The 19,797-nt window shown below is 49.6% G+C and overlaps 3 protein-coding genes and 1 non-coding gene across 5 annotated transcripts in view; 3 read left to right on the top strand and 1 right to left on the bottom strand.

The window, feature by feature from the left end:
* Positions 1–5,660: 5,660 nt before the first annotated feature.
* Positions 5,661–7,420, top strand: SNAPIN (SNAP associated protein). The gene is made up of 4 exons (XM_006923589.3): positions 5,661–5,876; positions 6,133–6,179; positions 6,365–6,483; positions 6,794–7,420. The coding sequence occupies exons 1-4, from the start codon at positions 5,734–5,736 to the stop codon at positions 6,893–6,895; spliced, it is 411 nt and encodes a 136-aa protein (XP_006923651.1). The 5' UTR covers positions 5,661–5,733; the 3' UTR covers positions 6,896–7,420.
* Positions 7,421–7,591: 171 nt separating this feature from the next.
* Positions 7,592–14,856, bottom strand: ILF2 (interleukin enhancer binding factor 2). 2 transcript variants are annotated; one of them, XM_006923587.3, is made up of 14 exons: positions 14,741–14,856; positions 14,006–14,065; positions 13,759–13,801; positions 13,209–13,313; positions 11,440–11,517; positions 11,026–11,128; positions 10,359–10,424; positions 9,945–10,061; positions 9,441–9,519; positions 9,115–9,202; positions 8,712–8,773; positions 8,522–8,636; positions 8,231–8,321; positions 7,592–8,088 (listed from the first exon to the last, which is right to left on the bottom strand). In XM_006923587.3, exons 1-14 carry the CDS (start codon positions 14,743–14,745, stop codon positions 7,928–7,930), a joined length of 1,173 nt encoding a protein of 390 aa, XP_006923649.1. In that variant the 5' UTR covers positions 14,746–14,856; the 3' UTR covers positions 7,592–7,927. The 2 variants fall into 2 exon arrangements, with proteins under 2 accessions (XP_006923649.1, XP_006923650.1); XM_006923588.3 differs by lacking the exons at positions 13,209–13,313; positions 13,759–13,801; positions 14,006–14,065; positions 14,741–14,856 and adding an exon at positions 12,357–12,501.
* A 224-nt stretch (positions 14,857–15,080) lies between these two features.
* On the top strand, positions 15,081–15,152 carry TRNAM-CAU. The gene has a single exon. It is a non-coding gene; the product is annotated as a tRNA-Met (tRNA).
* A 241-nt stretch (positions 15,153–15,393) lies between these two features.
* The window catches only part of NPR1 (natriuretic peptide receptor 1), a 17,274-nt gene continuing 12,870 nt past the window's right edge, over positions 15,394–19,797 (top strand). Inside the window, 2 exon segments of the mRNA XM_025040851.1 lie at positions 15,394–15,402; positions 19,166–19,328. Of these exon segments, the coding sequence (XP_024896619.1) occupies positions 15,394–15,402; positions 19,166–19,328 (172 nt within the window).

Below are 19,797 nucleotides of genomic sequence, written 5' to 3'. Positions count from 1 at the left end.
CTCTTCCTAGTGTGAGCCTCAGGGCTATGAAAATGTCAAGGCACCGTGACCTGGTGGTCAGGGGACTCGGAGGCATCCTGGTGGGCAGGGTTGGGAGCTTTGAGGGTCCTGGTGGAAATGGGCAATGAGGCGACAGCTGGCATCAAAGCCCCCTTCTTGCTGCCTCTGTGTTCCTCCTGCCTCAAGAACTCGCCCCCAACACGGCACAGGGAACTGACCCCAACAGCCACGGGCCCCCCGGCTGCGCCTGCTGCTCGCCGCACTGCGAGCATCTCCGAGGTCCGGGCCCTGGTGGCTGCCCCTGATGACTGCCCCGGGTGGAGTGGCACACGAGGGGGCAGCCTGGCTCGCGGGTCGGACTTTCACTCACTCAGCTGTCTGCGGAGAGTGTGCGAGACAGACGGGAACGAGGCATCGTCGTTCGTTTGAAGGGCGTTTGGAGCACAGAGAAGAGATTGAGAAACGATCTGGAAAGTCAAAGGGACGTTTAACAGAGAAGGAGGGAGAATATTCCAAATAGAGGGAACAAATATAAAAGTACCCAGGTCTAAAAGAGCATGCTGTGCGCCAGGGAAAGGGAGTGTGAAGTGGGGACAGGCCCAGGAAGGCTCCGGGAGCAGTGACGGGGGCTGCAGCCTCGTCATGGGCCTCTTGCGTCCCAGGGCTGGCAGGTCTGGGGCAGCTGAGGCCCAGCAGGCCTCTCTAAAGGATTCACTTTGAGGAAAGATTGAACATAGGGAATATAAAATGGAGTCACCTTAACCAAGCCGGTGACACCATCATCACTGTGAAGGCCGAGGCCTGAGGAAAGAATGCGTTCTCGTCCACCTCCAGCCTGGGAGCGGAAACCTTTTTGAACTTTCCAACCCGGCGTCAGTGCCTGGATCTACGTCGGGACCTCAAGACCCTCTGCCCCCATGAAGGACTCACGTATCCAGACCAGCAGGTGGGACCAGACCTCCTGGCGCCCACCTTCCACACCACCCCTCATCCTGGACCAGTCCTAGGGCTAAAGATGCAAGACTGATCACTCTCAAAATGCACTTTATACTCTAAAAACTTTCACTTTTCCTTCTTCTCTGGGACACTTCTGGGTTTTTGCCTAGCTGTGTTCCCGGTTTGCAAACGCTAAGACCCTTGAATAAATCTTTATCATGTATTTCCAGCAAAGCCTCCAGACTCTCTTTGAGTTTGTCTGACAACTTGATTCTCCATTTAGGCTTGATTTACTTCTTTACCTTTGAGTGCAAGGTAATTAACAGACTAAGATTTAAACCCATCCACGGTGTGATATGTGATTTATGAGAAGTATATATTGAGTCTTCAACCCTCTTCCTGGCACAGAGCTCCTAAAACCCTTGGCATTTCATGTGATAGCAGCGGTTACTTTTGTTATGTTAATGAGGTGCTTTGGGAGCCCTCCTAAAAATGGGGGCTGGTTGCCAGGACAACCAACCTTGTGAGTAAACAATTGGAACTTTCAGTCTCATCCCCCACCCCAACTTCCAGGGAGGGGAGAGGGGCCGGCGGTCGAGTTCAGACATCAATGGCCAATGATTTAGTCAATCACGCCTGTGTCGCGAAGCCTCTATAAAAACCCAAAAGAAGAGGCTTCAGAGAGCTTCCGGGTTGGTGGATACGTGGGGATCTGGGGGATGGCGCCTGGAGAGGGTGTGGAACCTCCTCGCCCTTCCCCCACACTTTGCCTCATTCGTCTCCCACCTGGCCATTTCCGAGTTCTATCCATTTGTAATAAATTAGTAATCTAGGAAGTACAATGTCTGAGTTCTGCGATCGGCTCTAGCAAATTAATGGAAGGGGTCATGGGAACCTCCAATTATAGCCAGTAGGTCAGAAGCACAAGTGACAACCTGGACTTTCGACTGGCATCTGAAGTGGGGCGGGGGTAGAGGCGTGTTTCACGGGACCGAACCCTCGATCTGTGGAATCCAATGCTTCTGCCCAGTGGGCTGTCCAGGTACGTGGCGTCAGAATTGAGCTGAATTCTCAGACATTCGGCTGGTGTCTGAGGTTGCTTGCTGGAAGTGTTAAAAAAAATTTTTTTTTTAAAAGAAACAACAGGCCAAAATGGAGTCACTCCTGCTAAGCCACATCACCAAACCAAACTTTAATAACTAATCTAATAGCAGTTTCAGCCTCGTCCAGGAGTGGAATTTTAAACCAATCAACCTGGAATGGCTGGCCAGCACTAGTGAGGTCATCTGCCTGGTCAGACCCTGGCCTTCCCCTAAGGAAAGATGTCCTTGCCTGAAATAATCCACTCTTAATTTTCTCGTCCCACCCTCTTTCTGCCTATAAAAACCTGGTTGCTAGAGGGTTGCTGCCCAATTCATGAGATTTACGAATCGCTTAATAAAACCGAGTAGATCTTCAGATTTACTTGGTTGGATTTTGCTCTCTAACAGAGGTGTGGGGGAGCACACACGCGCACACACACACGCGCACGCACACAGGCGCACACACGCGCACGCACACGCGCACGCACACACGCTAGAGTTGGGTCGAGGAACCCAAAGACATGAGGATGGGAGACACTGTGAAAAGGCTGTCTGCAAGGCCCCCCTGGTAATGCCGGGCACTGGAGGTGGGGTGCAGCTAGCCCGCCAGGCAGAGCCACAGCATCTGTTCAAAGCTTCTTCATAGACCTGTGCTGGGACCCACCTTCAGGTCACCAGGGACCTGGCAGGTCAGCCGAAGCATCAGCCAGCGGGAGGGGAGATGGGAGACAATGGAGAGGGGAGGTCTGATGATCACATCTCCTTCAGCCTCCAGAGAAAAGACAAGGACTGGAGGGCCACTGCAGGCCGGGAGGAGTGGTTTGCGCCGAATACCTGTGTCGTGATGGTTGGAATGTGACAAGTGTTTCGAGAAGGAATAATTGAACTGGCCCTGGCCTTCAACCTGTTGGCAAACTTCAGAGTTTCTGTAAGACCCTTACTCGGCCTGTTTGAGGTGTCCGAGGAGCCAGAGACGGGTGGATTCTGGAAGTCCCTTTCGGCACTTTCCCTGAGCAAGGCTGCTCTGTAATCTGCCCGGTATTTTAGAATGCAGACTGACCTGGAGAGTAGAGGTGGAGGCAAGAAGATCTGTCCGGAGTCTTGAGATGCCTTCGTGAGAGATAAGGGCTAAGGGGAGGTGATAAGGACAGGAGTGTGAAGGAAGGAATAAAATGCAGAGCGGTTTTCCTCAGAGAACCAGCCTTTGAAGTAGGATTACCAGATAAAATACTTATACTAAAAAAATACCTTTTGTTTATCTGAAATTCAAATTTACTTACCATTCCAAGTTTTTTTCTTTTTTGCTTTTTGTTTTCTAAACCAGGCAACCCTACTTTAAAGCTGCACATGACAGGACTGTGCTGTGGCCCAACGCAGGGGCTTCCCGACTCCACACTGGGACGTCAGCCTCCTTTCCTAGCCCAGGCCAGCCCTGTTCTCTGCCCCCAGCACAGGCCTCAAGGACTTGGCCCTTTTCCTTTGCTCCTCAGCACCGCCACCACCTCCCCCTTGCCCCGGGCTTACTCTTCCAAAAGCCTGACTGGTTGCCCAGCTACCTGCTTTCGTGCTCACTCCCCAAAATAAGTCCCCAGCCTCTCCTGAGAGTTTTACCTCTAATCGCCACAGGGAAAGACACAGGAAAACAAACATGAGAAACAACGAAAAGTGTGTAAGGCTTTAGAAGTTATCAGGCAGGGCTCCCAGGTTTACAGCTGTTGACCACACTCTCCCAGTGATTTAAACATCTTCTTTATTCTTGAGGATGGAGCTCAAGGCTTAATATCCTGGTGCCCATCTATCTGGTCAATTGATGGTCATTGGCACCAATTCAAAGCCAACAAAAATCTCCAGCTTGGAGAGCAGTGAAAAACAATTTTTTATTCAGTGCAAGCAGCTCTACTGTGAGAACAGCATGGCTGCAGAACAGTTCGATCGTGTCCCAGCTTAATTTCGAGAGGGCGCGGCTGCGCAACGGCGAGGCTGCCAGGTGACCCTTGGGCAAGGAAGCCCTGGGGTGAGGCATCTCTCCTGTTGGACAGCTCCGCTCCAGTGAGGGGATTTGGCTGCTTCAGCTCTAATCAGGGCAACACAGCCTCCAGCTGTGAGAACAGCATGGCTGCAGAACAGTTCGATCGTGTCCCAGCTTAATTTCGAGAGGGCGCGGCTGCGCAACAGCGAGGCTGCCAGGTGACCCTTGGGCAAGGAAGCCCTGGGGTGAGGCATCTCTCTTGTTGGACAGCTCCGCTCCAGTGAGGGGATTTGGGTGCTTCAGCTCTAATCAGGGGAACACAGCCTCCAGTGGTCCCTGGAAAGGGAAAGCTAGCTCCAGGGCCACAGGGGAGTGGACTTATGTAGACAGAAGTCCCCACCCCTGGTCCCTGATTGATATGCCTTCCTCATACAAATGAGGACTCCGAATCTTCGCAGTTCAATTGGTGCAACAGGTACTGTCCTGATTGGTCAGAATGGAGCCACTGTGATTGGTCAGCAAAGATACTGATGGGGGAGGGATATAAGCTGTAGAGTTCTGATTGGACAGGAAAAGCTTCAGTCCTATTGGTTGGAATACAATTCCAGGAGCTCCTTTATAGGGGCTGGCTCAGGCAGCAGGAACACAGTGCAGGCCAGCAGTTCAGTGTCATCTTTTTCCTAAAGCATGGCTTTAGAAGTGGCTGCTGGGCTGTTTTTAAATGTGAACCCAGTTAGCCACAGGAACCCTTCTTGGTAGGTATCTTCTTTCTCGGGGGCTCAGCAATTTCTATGGACACCTTTGCCTTCCAGGAGCATTTCTGTATGCTCATCTTCTTCCATGGCCCATAGAATTGTGAGCCACTGGAAAACATTAGAGCTTAAGGGACAGGGGGCTGTGCCTCTTGTTGAAAATTCAACAAGAGATGGAAACTTTCCCGAAAGCCATGAAAATGAAGGAGGAAAAAAATGAAAGTATGAGAACACATGAAGGTTTTACTGTGGAAAAATACACATAAAATTTACCACTTTAAGCATTTTTAAGTATATAGTTCAGTGGCATTAAGCAAATTCACATTATTGTACAACCATCACCACCACTCACCCCATAATGAAACTACTCATTAAACAATAACTCCCCCTTCCCCATGCCCCTGGCACCGCTGTTTCATACAGAGATAAAATCACATTTTACCTCCATGAATTTGCTCTAGGTACCTCATATAGGCGGCATCAGAAAATATTTGTCCTTCTGTGTCTGGCTTATTTCACTTAGTATATCTTCAGGGTTAATCCTAGCATGTAACAGCATTTTACTCTTAAGGCTGAATAATATTCATATGCAGTTTTGTACATATTTTAGGGCCATTAAAAACACTTAAATTTAGAGATATAAAACTATACTATGAATATATTTTTTTCATAAAGTTTGCATAGGAAGACTATGGTCAAGGAGGGATATAAGAATTTGTTTTTCACCTTTGGAGAAAAAAAGTACCCCTCCCCTGCCACCACCCCCGCAAAAACAAACCAAAATAGTGCCTTCCCTAGCTCCCAAAGTCAGGTGCTACTCAAAAGCCCCGCCACCTGGAGGCCCCTGAAGAACTACAACTCCCGGCAGCCCTCAGGCCCCGCCCCCAGCGACTCCATTTCCCAGAAATCCCGCGCCTCGGTCCGCCCCGCACTTCCGCGGGCCTCAGTTCCCGGCGACCCTGGCGGCAGGTTCCGGGCGTGAGTGCAGTTTGTGATGGCGGGGGCTGGGTCCGCCGCTGTGTCCGGCGCAGGAACCCCGGTGGCGGGGCCCGCAGGCCGCGACCTCTTCGCCGAGGGGCTCCTCGAGTTCCTGAGACCCGCTGTGCAGCAGCTCGACTCTCACGTCCACGCCGTCAGGTGCCCGGGAGGGACGGTCGGGGCGGGGTCTCACCTGGATTTGGCATTGTAGGGGCGTGGCCACGAGTGGGCGGAGCCACGATGGATGCCTGCTGGCGTTCTGTTGGGGCTGAGAATGAATTTGGGGCACTGATTGGAGGCTGGGCAGACCCGCAGAAGGCCGCGGAGTGGGGAGTGAGGCTGAATTCCCTCGGCGCTTGGGACACGCAAGAAACAGGGCTGTTGAGTTCTGTACAGACCTTGTACCTCTTTGCAGAGAGAGCCAGGTGGAGCTCCGGGAACAAATCGACAACCTAGCTACTGGTGAGTACCGTTTTACCATCCTGTGGGCTGGGTTTCTGTCGCTTCCAGCACATCAGCGCTGCCAACAGACTCTTTTAAGTTTCTCGTTACTGTGGTCCATGTGTGTGCAAGTCTACTAGCCTTCTTTGCCTAAGAAAAAGAAGTGAGCCAGTAGGTGTTAGTTGCACCTTACTTCCGCCCCCCAGAACTGTGCCGTATCAATGAGGATCAGAAGGTGGCCCTGGATCTCGACCCCTATGTGAAGAAGCTCCTTAATGCCCGGCGACGAGTTGTCTTGGTCAACAACATTTTACAGAATGCCCAGGTAAGTTTCCTGTCCGCGGTGATTCTTTGTTCTGCTTTGTAAGTTTCTTGGGTATTTCTCCAATTTTCAAAGGATGTCTCAGCCCTCAACGTAATGAAAGTCATAATTTTTAACGTCTTTGGGGAAAGGGAGTGTTAACCAAATTAGTGTCTGCCATAACAGAACTCAGTTATGCTCAATGCCATCATTTATACTTACATAACTTAGATTACTTTGAGATGGAACAAGCCTAAGCTATTTTCCAGGTGACATGGTGAGCTCTAAAGCCTCTCACAGAGCAGTTACTGAAATTCCAAATCTCGTCTTGTAGGAACGCCTGAGGCGGCTAAACCACAGTGTTGCCAAGGAGACAGCCCGGAGGAGGGCAATGCTGGATTCAGGAGTTTACCCGTCTGGTTCACCAAGCAAATGACGGACCAGAAGCGGGCCCATGGCCTCAGAATAGCACAAGCACTATTTTTCAGCTGCTTTTCCTCCAGGACACCCTGTAAACCTTGGGACATGAAAAAGCAGTCGTACGGTTTGTGTTGAAGCACTTAAAAGTCTTACTCATTTTTGTGTGTGTGTGGGGGGGGGGGTCCAAAGAAACTTTTGTACGGCAGGACTCAGGATCCCAAAGGCTGTATTACAGCTCTTGCTTCGTTCCAAGAATGAGCTGAGGCCTGCATTTTCTTTTAAAGCTATATACTCAAGGCCTACCTCTACCTATTTCAAGCCTAGTTAACCAGGGAGGGGCTTCCTGTTACATGGCTGGTTGTTGGGGCCTGGGCAGCATGTCCTCTACCTGTGACTTCTCATTTTCATGTTTACACTGACGATCTGGAGAGGCAGGCAAAGTCAAGGTCGGCGCCCCCTATGCCTTCCTGTTGATTTCACTAGCTTGAATACAGTAGCAGTCTTGCGAGAACCATTTAATTCAATAAATGCTTAATCAGTATTCTTGTTTACTCTGGTATATAGAACGTTTCCAAAAGTTGTTTTGTACTTTAATCCAAGTACAGGTTCAGCTGTGATCTAGTGTTTACGATGAAAAGACACAAGTATCATTTTCAATGAGGAGTATAAAAAGCCAAAACAAAGGTTGCTAGATTGTCAAGGAAAAACAAGATCAAGAGCCCTACTAGGAAGTACTTTAATCATTTTTCCTAGAAAAAAATTTCCAGACATCAACAGTTCACATTTCAACAACAAAGTACTGGTTGAGAGGTTTCTGGAAGCTGGGGAGTTTACAGTATTAAGGAAGAAAAGTTGGTATCCTGCTTCACTGGGGGACTTCTGGCTACTAGGCCAACGGCAGAAGTCTGTGGGACGACACTTCCTTCCATAGAGTTTTTTTTCCCCCGTCTCCCCATCCCTCAGAAATGCCACCATATAAAGCCCAGTGGCAGTTAGCCTAGGCTCCGGTCTTCCTTCCCCTTGGGTAAGAAAGAGGGTGAAGGCAAGGTCACTCCTGCGTCTCCATGCTTTCCTCCTCCTCTCCCGGAGGTGGTTCTTCTGCATTCTCCTCCTCTTCTTCTCCTTCCTTCTTCTCTGGTGGCTTCTCATAAGCCTTTTCTGAAGGTGTCACTATCACTCCATCCCAGGTAGATATTTCAGAAGCAAGATCTAGAAAAGAAAAGGTGACTTCAGACAAGTAGCCCAGCGTACAGGTCACGATCTGCGCAGTGGGGACACTGAGACATGGAGCAGTGCAGAGCTGCTGTGCAGACCAGAGCACCTAGACCCCTCGCCCACGGTGGTCACTCACAGCTGGCATCACCCTCCTGGCCAAGGATCTTCCTGAAGCCACCATGCGAGAGTATCCGGACCAGCGTCTGAGCCGTGTAGCAGACCATGTCCTGAGGGAGAGCAGAGCGAGTGTAAATGAGCAGGCAGCCTAACAGTCTCATGCAAATGGAGACGAAGACAACTTTTAATTTCAAAACCAAAATATGAGAACCCCCAAATCCTTGATCGCTACAGGTCACATTCCCTTTGCCTCTGACCGGGAGTATTCTAGAGTGGGGCACAGCAGAGCCTTTGCGAGCTGTCCCAGTACCTGCTGTTCCAGAGTCATGACTGTGTGTACTCTGAAGTTGCCACTCTCACAGGGGTCCGTGATGCCCATCGACCCTGGCAGGAACAGTCCTGCGGCCAGGATCTGCAAGCAGCGCCTGAAACACACAGCAGTATGAAGAGCACACAAGACAGCCGACATCCAGCCCCAAACCCAGAGGAGCACGCGATACCTGTATGCCACGTTTAGGGCCAAAGGCTGTCTGGTGGGGTTGTTCATCACGGCATAGTGCCCCTGGAAAAGAACACATGTGGCACTAGATCTTCAAACAAAAACCTTAAACTGTTGCGAGGAAAACTGGTCCGTTAAGGTCTAGCCAACATTTCCACGTTCAGAAGCGATTCCGAAGTGACTGTGGGTCCAGTATATTCTCTCCATGAGCACATCAGTGACATGACAGCCGTAATAAAATGATAAAAGGGCAGTGATAACCAAGCGCCCAGTGGATAAACGTTACTGGATTTCTTGTCCGTCAGTGAGATTTCTTTGAAGCTTCACAAAACTTCAGATTCTAGTAGGTACAGTAACCGCTGCTAAATAGGGGTAACTGAGAACCCCGACCGCCCTCTACTCACGAGTAGGTCGAGGATCCAGGGTGTGAGGGGCTCAAAGCCAGGAAAACGAATCCTCAGGTCCTTCAGCAGTCTGATGAGAACTTTAACTCTGAAGAGGGAGCCAAGGATTAAAAGCAATGCAATCACGTAGTCCCCCACCTGAACTACAGAGCTGGAGCTATTTCAAGAACTATGAGTTCTTTCTCTCTATTTAAGTTCGGTTACTTAATGTAAAAATCAAAATCCAGACAGAAGGCTGAGTCAAAAATTTCCATGGGAGATGTATGGGCACCCCGCTATTCACTGAAGTTAGCAAGATTGCTTATCTTAGAGAGGGAGGGACTCACGTGGACTGAGAGGCATTTTCCTCAAACCAGCGGGCGTGCCGGATGGCTGCTAGGGCACTCTGCAACACCTTGATGTCCACTGGAAGACAAGCACGACAGGCCAGGGTGAAGCACTCCGAGTGAGCCAGCACCGCAACCCACCGCCGCCGTTCAGTGCTCAGAAGGCGGGCGGGACAGTGGAGCCTCTTGGAGCCTCCCCCATTCCTCGGATCAGCGAATCGCTTGTCCGTGCTTTTCTCCAAAAGCCAACCCCCTGCATAAACACTCCCTGTCCTCATCTCTCAAGTCCTCAAAGTGCTTTCCTGGCCATCCTGTCTGACGGTTTCACCAGCAAGCTGGTAAACCTATCTCCAAATTACAGAAGGAGCGAGCAAAGTTTGGGGCTGAACGCGGGTCCCAGCAGGTTTTCATGTGGCATACATAGCCACAAGTTAAGTCGACAGCGACTTTACGGCATGTTTGAATTTCCCCCAAGTTTCCCAGCAACGGAGGACAGGGACCAACAGTGGAGTTCTGGGTCCAGTTTCCGGAGGTTGGGCGGCACTGTCGTGATGAGGATCTTCACCGTCGCGTCAGACGAGCTGATCTCGAAGCCAGTTTCGTTGGTCAGCATGGTCAAAACTGAAAGAAAAACCAAAAGCACCGACTCACATTTCCATCATGAGGACATGACATCCAGGGTGGGGCACAGGTGGGCTTTAAATGCAGGAGTCCAGAATGAGGATCTGGAATCCAGAGTTTTAAAAGGAAGGGAGATAACAGGATTTTGAACAGGGGAGACTCCAGCCAAAACTTCCCGGATGCAGAACTCCGCACCCGCTCCTCCTTCCGCCTGCCCCGACTTTGTTAGGCGTGTACTTGCGAGTACGGAGCCGGCTCCCATGAGCACGAGATACACATTCAGGAACAAACTCAGACCTTCAGAAGGGTCCTGCGCTCTGAGGCTCTCCACGACTTTGTTCCCTAGGGCAGCGACAGCTTCCACTAGGTCGAGAGAGGAGATGACAAACGCTATCATTACTATGCACACATCCTGTACATTCCAGGCTGTTCTGCACTGATTTCTGCCCACGTTCAAGGCCGAAGCAAGGGCAAGCAACAGAAAAAACACTTTTACATGGGGAAACTAATGCCTGGACAAGCACTTGGACGGCTCAGGGCACAGGACACCTCCTCCACCCACACCCCTTCCCTAGGGGGGCACTGCTGCCACTTTGGGCTGAATAGCTGTTTGGGGGCTGAGGGGCAGGGCCGACCCTGTGCCCTGTAGGATGCTTGCAGCCTCCCTGGCCACCACCCCCTTGACGCCAGTAGCTCAAACATCTATAGCCACTGCCAGTGACCCCTGAGGGATGGGGGCAACATCAGCCCCAGTGGAGAAACATTGTCTTATAGTAACTGGCCATACATTCTCTCAGACACACACTCCAGAATGTGTCCCTTATCACCCTCACACATCAAAAAATAAATTTCCCGTGTGTCTTCCAAATAGCCTTTTTCCAAAGAAATTGGAGCTTTAAAGGTCCCTATGTCTCAAACCCAACTGCTATGTTCTGTCCTCATGGCCAGAAAGAGGTCCACTCACACGTTGGCAGAATCTTTAGGATTACCACCAGGTCGGCCACGTTGTGCCCCGTGGTCATCGTTCCCTTTTTATAAGATCCCACCTGTCGAACTTCTTCAATTTGCTGTTGGAAAAGGGATTTCAGGGGGAAAAAAGGTGAAAAGATTGCCCAGCTCCTCATTACCCAGATCTGGAAGTTGCAGAAGTCAAATCATATCCCCAAAACCACACGAAAAGCCTGATACATCACAGTTAGCTGATAACAACGACACAAGTCGTGTCCCCAAGATCCCTACCACGAAGAGATTCCACTGTACTTCCCCATTTCAGGTCTGGCTTCGCATGACAGGTAAGGAAAGAATTGAAACAGGAGCCGATAACATTTCCACGCTGCCACAGCTGCACTTTCCTAGGGCTATATCATCAAAAACTCACCACTTCAAATGTCCCTGGAGCCACAATCAAATTGTCAATCACGTTGTTTATTTTTGTCACCAGAGAAAGGATAGAGGCCTGAAAAACAGCAGGAAACAAAAATAACCTAAGGTGAAAAGCTGCTCAGAGTGTGAGTGTCTCCCCCTCAGCGCTTCCACGAGCAGAGTCAAGGCTGACATGGTGCTTTGAAAACCCCGACCCTCTGGCCTTGAACGTGCCAGAACAGAACAACTTTCTGATGCACTCATCCGGCGCGATCCCCCCATCCAGTGAGAAATGAGAACTACGGTCTCCCCGCTTATCCGCAGTTCCGCTCTCCGTTGTTTGTTGCCTGCAGTCAACCGTTGTCGAGAACGTTAAGTGGAACATCCCACAAATAAACAAGTTTTAAACTGCACAGTCCCGCTCCGGACGTGCAGCACCCCTCTGTCCAGCACACGCAGGCGACATATGCCTCCGGCCAGCACCCACCTTGGTGATCAGATCCCAAGAATCACGGTGAACACCCCTTACAGGAGGAGCCTGGGCTGCGCCGCACGCCTGCGCCACTCACCTCCCCTCAGCTCACCCCAGGGGCATCGCCTGCCATCGTCACAGAAGTTCGATACGATACGACGTTCACATAACTCTTGTGTTGTTATAATTGTCCTATTATTAGCTGTTAACCCTTTACTGTGCCTAATTTATAAGTTAAACTTTATCATAGGTACGTATGTATAGGAAAAAAGACAGTATGTACAGAGTTCAGTACCGTCCACGATTTCAGACACGGAGGTCTCAGAACGTACCCCCCGCATACGGGGGGACCGCTGTGAACCCTCCATGGAGTTTAGGCTCTGATGACTAATCCCGCCCGTAGTTTAGCACTGCCCTAGCTTTCTTAGAGGACTCACAGGAAGGAAGCCAAAAGAACATACTTGTTCAGCAGAATTAGGAGCAAGGTCCTGATTCCTCTTCAGCAAGGCCTCACTGAAGGAAGTTTCATCAGGCGCTGGCTTGACCCGGGGGAAGGCCATCTCGCACTAAGGAAGGAATAAACAATTATATACTCTGTCGAAAATAATACCCAGGAGGTTCTTTTTCTGTTGCCACAATAGAAAAAAATTTTTTAAAAGTTCTACACTTGTTTTTCTTCCTTAAGATGTTCCAACAAGGATACAAGTTGGAAAGAATAGCCATAATTTAAGCTCTCGCTATCTACATATTAACAGACAAACCTGAGATAACTTTAACTATTCAGAAAAAGATTACAACCACGTGACTGCCAACAGTAGCCAAGGAATCACCTTACAGTGTTTTTGTACGTAAAGCAACACAAAGCTAACTCAAAATCCCAACTCCATTCACGAATCCCTTTTCCCACCATCTGACTTCATCCACAGGGAGGTGTCGGGCTCCATGAAACTATAAGTGGAAAGCGGCCAGGCGCCAGTTCTCTGTCAACTGAACAGAGACCACGATACTCATATGACGGTACATTATAATTATTCTATTTTACTATTAGTTATTTTTGTTAATCTCTTACTGTGCCTAATTTATAAGTTAAACTTTATCATAGGTACGTATGTATAGGAAAAAAGACAGTATGTACAGAGTTCAGTACCGTCCACGATTTCAGACACGGAGGTCTCAGAACGTACCCCCCGCATACGGGGGGACCGCTGTGAACCCTCCATGGAGTTTAGGCTCTGATGACTAATCCCGCCCGTAGTTTAGCACTGCCCTAGCTTTCTTAGAGGACTCACAGGAAGGAAGCCAAAAGAACATACTTGTTCAGCAGAATTAGGAGCAAGGTCCTGATTCCTCTTCAGCAAGGCCTCACTGAAGGAAGTTTCATCAGGCGCTGGCTTGACCCGGGGGAAGGCCATCTCGCACTAAGGAAGGAATAAACAATTATATACTCTGTCGAAAATAATACCCAGGAGGTTCTTTTTCTGTTGCCACAATAGAAAAAAATTTTTTAAAAGTTCTACACTTGTTTTTCTTCCTTAAGATGTTCCAACAAGGATACAAGTTGGAAAGAATAGCCATAATTTAAGCTCTCGCTATCTACATATTAACAGACAAACCTGAGATAACTTTAACTATTCAGAAAAAGATTACAACCACGTGACTGCCAACAGTAGCCAAGGAATCACCTTACAGTGTTTTTGTACGTAAAGCAACACAAAGCTAACTCAAAATCCCAACTCCATTCACGAATCCCTTTTCCCACCATCTGACTTCATCCACAGGGAGGTGTCGGGCTCCATGAAACTATAAGTGGAAAGCGGCCAGGCGCCAGTTCTCTGTCAACTGAACAGAGACCACGATACTCACCAAATAGAAATCAAACGGGATGTGCGGCACAAAGGGCCTGAACCTAAAATCAGAAAAACAATCCAAATTAACCACAGAAATCAAGTGACTTAGCATAAGGGGCCAAACTCATTTAGCTCTCCTGCTGTTTCTAAACCACAGCTGGACCTCACAGAAGCAGGTAACAACATGAGTCCACGCCAAACTCCTGCTTGGATGAGGGAAACAGAAACTAATCAGGGCAGAGATGCTTAAACCTGGCACTCACCCTCCTCCTGGGCCTCCTCTGGAACCAAAGCGCCCTCCGCGACCTCGGCCTCGGTCACCCCTAAAAACGCAAAAACAGACTGTAACTTGTTTTGCCCTCGTTAAAGGAATCTCTCCGCCATCATTTCAAGTTGGCCCGTCTCTGTTGCTCTGGGCTTTCCTCTGGAAGCCAAGAATCCCCTTTCCCCCTTAAACTTCTCCCTTTTCCAAATGCAGCCTCACGCTCGTGACCTCTTCCCTCTAGATAACTTAAAAAACAACCCCCACAAAATAATGACGGGGCTCAAACACTGAGCTCCTACAAGAAATACCCCATAATCCTGGGTACTTCGGAGACTAAAGTGAACGCTCATTTACTCACTAACGTACTACAACATTTAACGGCACAACCTGTCAAGCACTTGGCCCTGAGGATGAATGAGGCACGTCCCAGCCTTCTCAGTGTAGATGGGGGACACAGGGGGGGCTCCTCCTGGGACGTCCCCCCTCACCTAAACCCCTCAGAGGCCAGGGTGTGGAGCCCGCCTGCCGGCCCTGGGCCCCACCGCCACCCGAGGCCCTGGGTTCCCCGCCTCTGCGGCCTCCGACCTCCCACTCGCCCAGACCTGGGGCGCTCGGGTGCTAGGGCAGCCCCGCGCACGTGGTCCTTTCAGGTCCTCCGACTCCTTGCGGCCCACCTCCCCAAGGTTTCCGGTCAAATGCCCCCAACCTTCCCAGAAGAACCCAGCGCCCTCACCTCATGGCGCCCTAAGCCGCGAACAATGGAGACCACTCCAACCGCCCCCTTCCTCGGAGGAGCCGATAACTGGAGAGGCGGCTTGCCGGCGTGTCCCAACAAACCGCGGCGCGATTGGCCCCCGCGCGACGCCTCTGCTCATGCCCATTGGTTTACTCTGACAAGCCGGCTTGGGAACCAATAACAAAAGCCTGCTGTGTCAGAAACTAGCCAATAGGAACAGAGGCCACACTAATGGCGATTTCCTTATCAGACACTAGGTGGCGCTGTGTAAAGACGTGAGGACAGCGACTACGTAAATCACTTTCTATAGGAGCAAAGAGACCTGGCGTCCTCAGATAGCAGAGTGGCGCAGCGGAAGCGTGCTGGGCCCATAACCCAGAGGTCGATGGATCGAAACCATCCTCTGCTATCGGATGTTTTTCCTTCTTCACCTAAGATAGTATTTTTAATTTCAATTTTTTCAAGAAATATAAACAGCATCCTTTTGCCTTCTCCTCTCTCAAAAGAACAGCTTTAGGAGGCTGTTTTTGCCATTAGCTAATGAAATGGGAGAATACGAGGGCACTTCAGGCAACAGTGAACAAACAGGACACAGAAGAAGGGGATTTAGGAAAACGAAGCAGTCTGGCGACTCAATCAGACGGGACAAAATGCCGCCGGTGAGGCACTCGAAGGGAAACTGAGGTCTCAGAAAAAGTCAAAACAAAACTGAACAGGAGAATCTACATGAAACAAATTGATTCCTCCACTACCTGACCCCGCCCTCCGCGAGGCCCCCCGCGCAGACGCCGATTCCCCTCTGTTCGCTCGCCGGTCACCACGTCGCCACGTGCGTCGCCTGCCCCGTCGCGCTCTTTCTCCCCTACGCGCCTTCTTTCGCACTGATTCATGTTTATTATTCCCTCCCCGCCTCTGCTAATGGAAAATTACGCCCTTGTTATACTCCTTTAGTGGTTACCCTAAAAATTACGACTTGCATCCTTGACTTAGCGAAGCCTAATATTACCTAATACTTTTACTCCCTTCTTGAAAAACGCATGAGTAATTTAATTCTATTTACCACCATCACTCCCTTCAGTATTATATGCTATCGCTGTTGGGTGATTCTTTTAAGTACTTCATTGGTGTTTCATTTACTATGACAAAATGCACAGATCTTAAGCTTACAGCTCGATTAATTTTAAGTACTGAAGTCCGTCTATGTAACGACCACCCGGGTTAAGATAAAGAACATTTTTATCACTTCGGAAAGTTGGTTCATATGAGGAATTTTGATGAATTCAAGACCTCCAACTGGCTGAGTCACACCTAATACATTTGGGTTGGTTCCAGTTTGAGGGCCGTTATCAACGAAGCTGCTATAAACACTTTTGTACAAGATTCAGATGCATTTCTTTCTCTTGGGTGTAGGCGTATATTATATGTGCACAGCATTTAGATTCTGTGTATATTTTCAATCCCACAAGACATTAATGTGTATTAATTAAATTAGTGGTGATTTAGAATTACCATTTTTTAATGCTTTTTATGCCTTCCCGGAATTGCCAACCATTCATTTGAAATACTATTCTTCTTGAGAATTTGTGCCCATTTGCCGGTAGCTAACTTTCTTGATTTTGATTTGTCTGAATATGTCTTTATTTCATCTTTGTGTTTGAAGGATATTTTTTCTGGATATGGGTTTCTAGATTGAGAGGGTTTTTTTTTTCTCCCGGCACAAACAGTGGTGCTTCCACTTTTACCGTGGGGATGGGGGGAAGTTACCAATCTAACAGTTGCCCTTTGAAGGTAATCAATACTTCTTTCTATTTTAAAGATGTTATTTTTGATTTAAGATCCATCAGTTTCACTCTGATAGATCTAGATGCGGATTTTTCCCCCATCTTATTTGAGGTTTGTCAAACTTGAATCTGTGGCTCAGTATACTTAAGTTTCTCAGCCATTATCTCTTCATGTGTTGCTTCTATCCTATTAGTTCCCTCCTTCCTGGGCTCCAGATAAAGACGTGTCAGACCTCACAGTATCTTCTATGCCTCTCCTATGTTCTTCCTTCCTTTTTATCCATGCAGCATTCTGGGTAATTTCTTCTGTCCTTTCTTCCGATTTATTACTCAATCTTCGGTCAAATCTAACTTGCTGTTAAACTGATCAATTGGTTCTGAATTCAGGTTTTTGAATCTTTTGGCTTAGGATTTTCTACTTCTGGTTTATCCTACTCTTCGATTTTTCCCTAGGAGCACAGCCTTCCAGGATCCTAACCCCAAAGAGAAGGTGGTTCACCAGGGTTCTCACCTCCAGGGACATTTAGACTCCAATGTATGCCTCGTTTGCCCCACGTAGCCTATTGTCTGCCACCAATCTAGGATCAGCAAATGACCTTAGGGTAAAAGGAGTCCCCACTGCTGGTCTCAGCCTCTCTGTTTACCTGTCCTTTCCTGCTCTCGCACCAAGAATTCTTCACTGTTTTACTAGTTCTTCGAGTTTTTAAAAGTCTTTCATCCGATATCTCTAGTTGTCTTCAGCTTGGGGATTAGACAAATTATTCAGTCCACCATTGTCGATGGAGAAACTCAATCACTCAATTAGATATCTAGCCCAGTCATTTCTCCTGAGCTCTGTTTCCGCTAATCCAGTGACCTATTGGACACCTCCACTGGGGTATCGACAGGCAGCTCAAACTCAGTACACTGAAATTGTTACCATCTCCCAAAAACCTGCTTCTTCAGCTTCTCAACAAATGGTCCAATGTCGCCCTACACTTCAGTTATCTGTGTACCGTCTTCTCTTCCTTAAGTCCAATTGATTCTACTTACAAAACATCTCCCTATGTCTTAAACATTGAAGAGGGTAGATCTCATGTTAAGTGTTCTTAATACACACATACACACATGCACGCACACAAAAAGACACAGGAAACTTCGGGAGGTGATGGGTGTGTTTATTACCTAGATATTATGGTTTCGCGGGTGTATACATTTGTCCAAACTCATCAAATCGTATACATTAAATATGTGCGGTTTACGGGGTATCGACTACACCTCAATAAAACTTTTTTTTTTTTAACTTCTCAATCTCCTATCTACCTCTATAGCCTCTGGAGCCCCCCTCCCCGCCTTACAGGACAAAGACATTTCTGTCGCACAGAAGCTCACACGAGCTGCCCTCTGCTGCCCTTCCTTGCCTCTCCCCCTCAGCCATTCCTGAGTGCACACAGCTCACCTCGTAGATCAAAGCTGAAAATATAAACTCCTACTGCAGCCAGTAAGGCCACTGAGCCAGCAGAGTGGATGAGAACCACGATGAGCTGGGCATCTCAAGGAGGTGAGGGATGCGTGGTTCCAGCTGCTCATTCCCAGAGAGACACAGGACATATAGAACCAGCTCTGCAATATTTCAAGACAAGTCAGAACTCCAAGAAATCACGTGCCATCTGCTGATTTCTAAGTGTGGACAATTAAATATATGGAGAGAGAATGCAGGCCAAACACACCCCCATCCGAAGTTGGTCCATGGGCTACCGTTTGCTCTAGACCATGAGAATATTCGAAATTCATCTAAAATTCCATATATAGAAAGCGTAATTCAGTATTCTGCTCTCTCTGCACAGAATACCTTTTCGGTCCTTCTACCCTTGTCAACCATTTCCATTTGGAGACTTTCCTGGCTCCAACGCAGGCCACAGAGTCCTCATCCGGGCCTCTTAGCCATGCATCCATCTCTCTGTTGCGGTGTTTAGCGATATTATATTATGGTTATTTATCCCAAATAGAGCTTCTCAAAAAGTACAGAATATATATTTCTCTTTCTTTCTTTCTTTCCTTTCTTTCTTACCTTTCTTTCTTACCTTTTGTTTGTTGTGAAGCTATTTATCTGGAGTCTTATCTTGTCTTTTTTCTTTTTTCTTTTCTTGTTCCTTCCTTCCTTCCTTCCTTCCTTCCTTCCTTCCTTCCTTTCCTTTTTTTTTTCCACCCTCAGCATCTAGCTGGTGCTTAAGGTGTACCAGGTCCCCTGTTTGCTGATGGTTAGTTTGCGGACCTCGGATCCCGCCGAGGCGCAGGGTTGGAGAGGCGCGCGGCGCGAGGCCGTCAATGACGCCCGCTGAGCATTAGAGGGCAGGCTGATTCCACAGCGGTCGGGTCCAACGGTCAAGTGGCCCCAAACCTGCTCCCCAGTTTACGCCTCCGCGGGTCATTTCCAACACCATCTCCCACTGCCACCACGAACTCCATTTTAACAACCCTTCTCAACTCAAAACACACAATCACATTCCCGGAGCGGCCCTGAGGTCCCACGTCCCCTCCAGCCGCGCGCTGGCTCTCGCTCCCCTGCCTACAGCCCTCTGGAAACGAAAGCGTTAACGTCACCCTTCCACCTGGCCCTTTGCCTCCGCTGATTCGCTCAATGGAGAGGGGAGGACCCTAGACCGCCCGGGTCCACGGGACCCTGGGCTCCCCTACTTTAAGCTCTTTTCCAGAAACGCGTTCCCCTCGCGCCCCGCCCCAGGCACACACATCCACACACTCACACCTTTTCCTGCCGAGATCCAGAACCAGCACGTCTTCCTCTCCTCCCCGGACCGACCCAGGTAGGAGGGGAGGGGCCAGGGGAGGGCGCGAGAGGCCCCCGGTGCTCCCGGACGCCTCGGTTCAGCCCTCCTTCCCGTCCGCGCGAAGGAGCCCCTCCCGCGGGGGCCGCCTCTCCGAGGGCGCGGACCCTGGGTGGCGGAGCAGCGGGAAGAGGGTCCACGGGGACGGCGCGGGGGCGGCGGGCACGCGACAGCCCGCGACTTGGGGGCGGGGAGGAAGGAGTTAAAGATCTGGGGTTGGCTCTGCTGTCACCGAGTCTGGGAGGGGAAGCGGCTGGGAGGGAGGGTTCGGAGCTTGGCTCGGGTCCTCCCCAGTCCCCCCCCCGGACAGCCGGAGTCTCGGGCCGGCCGGACGCCCCATCTGGCACACTGGCCGGGGCCGCCCTCCCGCGCGCACACGACCCTCGCTCCCCTTCCCTCCCTCGCGTCCTCTCCCACCTTCCCTCCCAGCGCGAGCGAGTGCGCTCTC

Source organism: Pteropus alecto, unplaced genomic scaffold (assembly GCF_000325575.1).
Source record: "Pteropus alecto unplaced genomic scaffold, ASM32557v1 scaffold49, whole genome shotgun sequence".
Taxonomy (NCBI): domain Eukaryota; kingdom Metazoa; phylum Chordata; class Mammalia; order Chiroptera; family Pteropodidae; genus Pteropus; species Pteropus alecto.
Note: the sequence above shows the minus strand (reverse complement) of the source record. Positions and strands in the feature narration are given on the sequence as shown.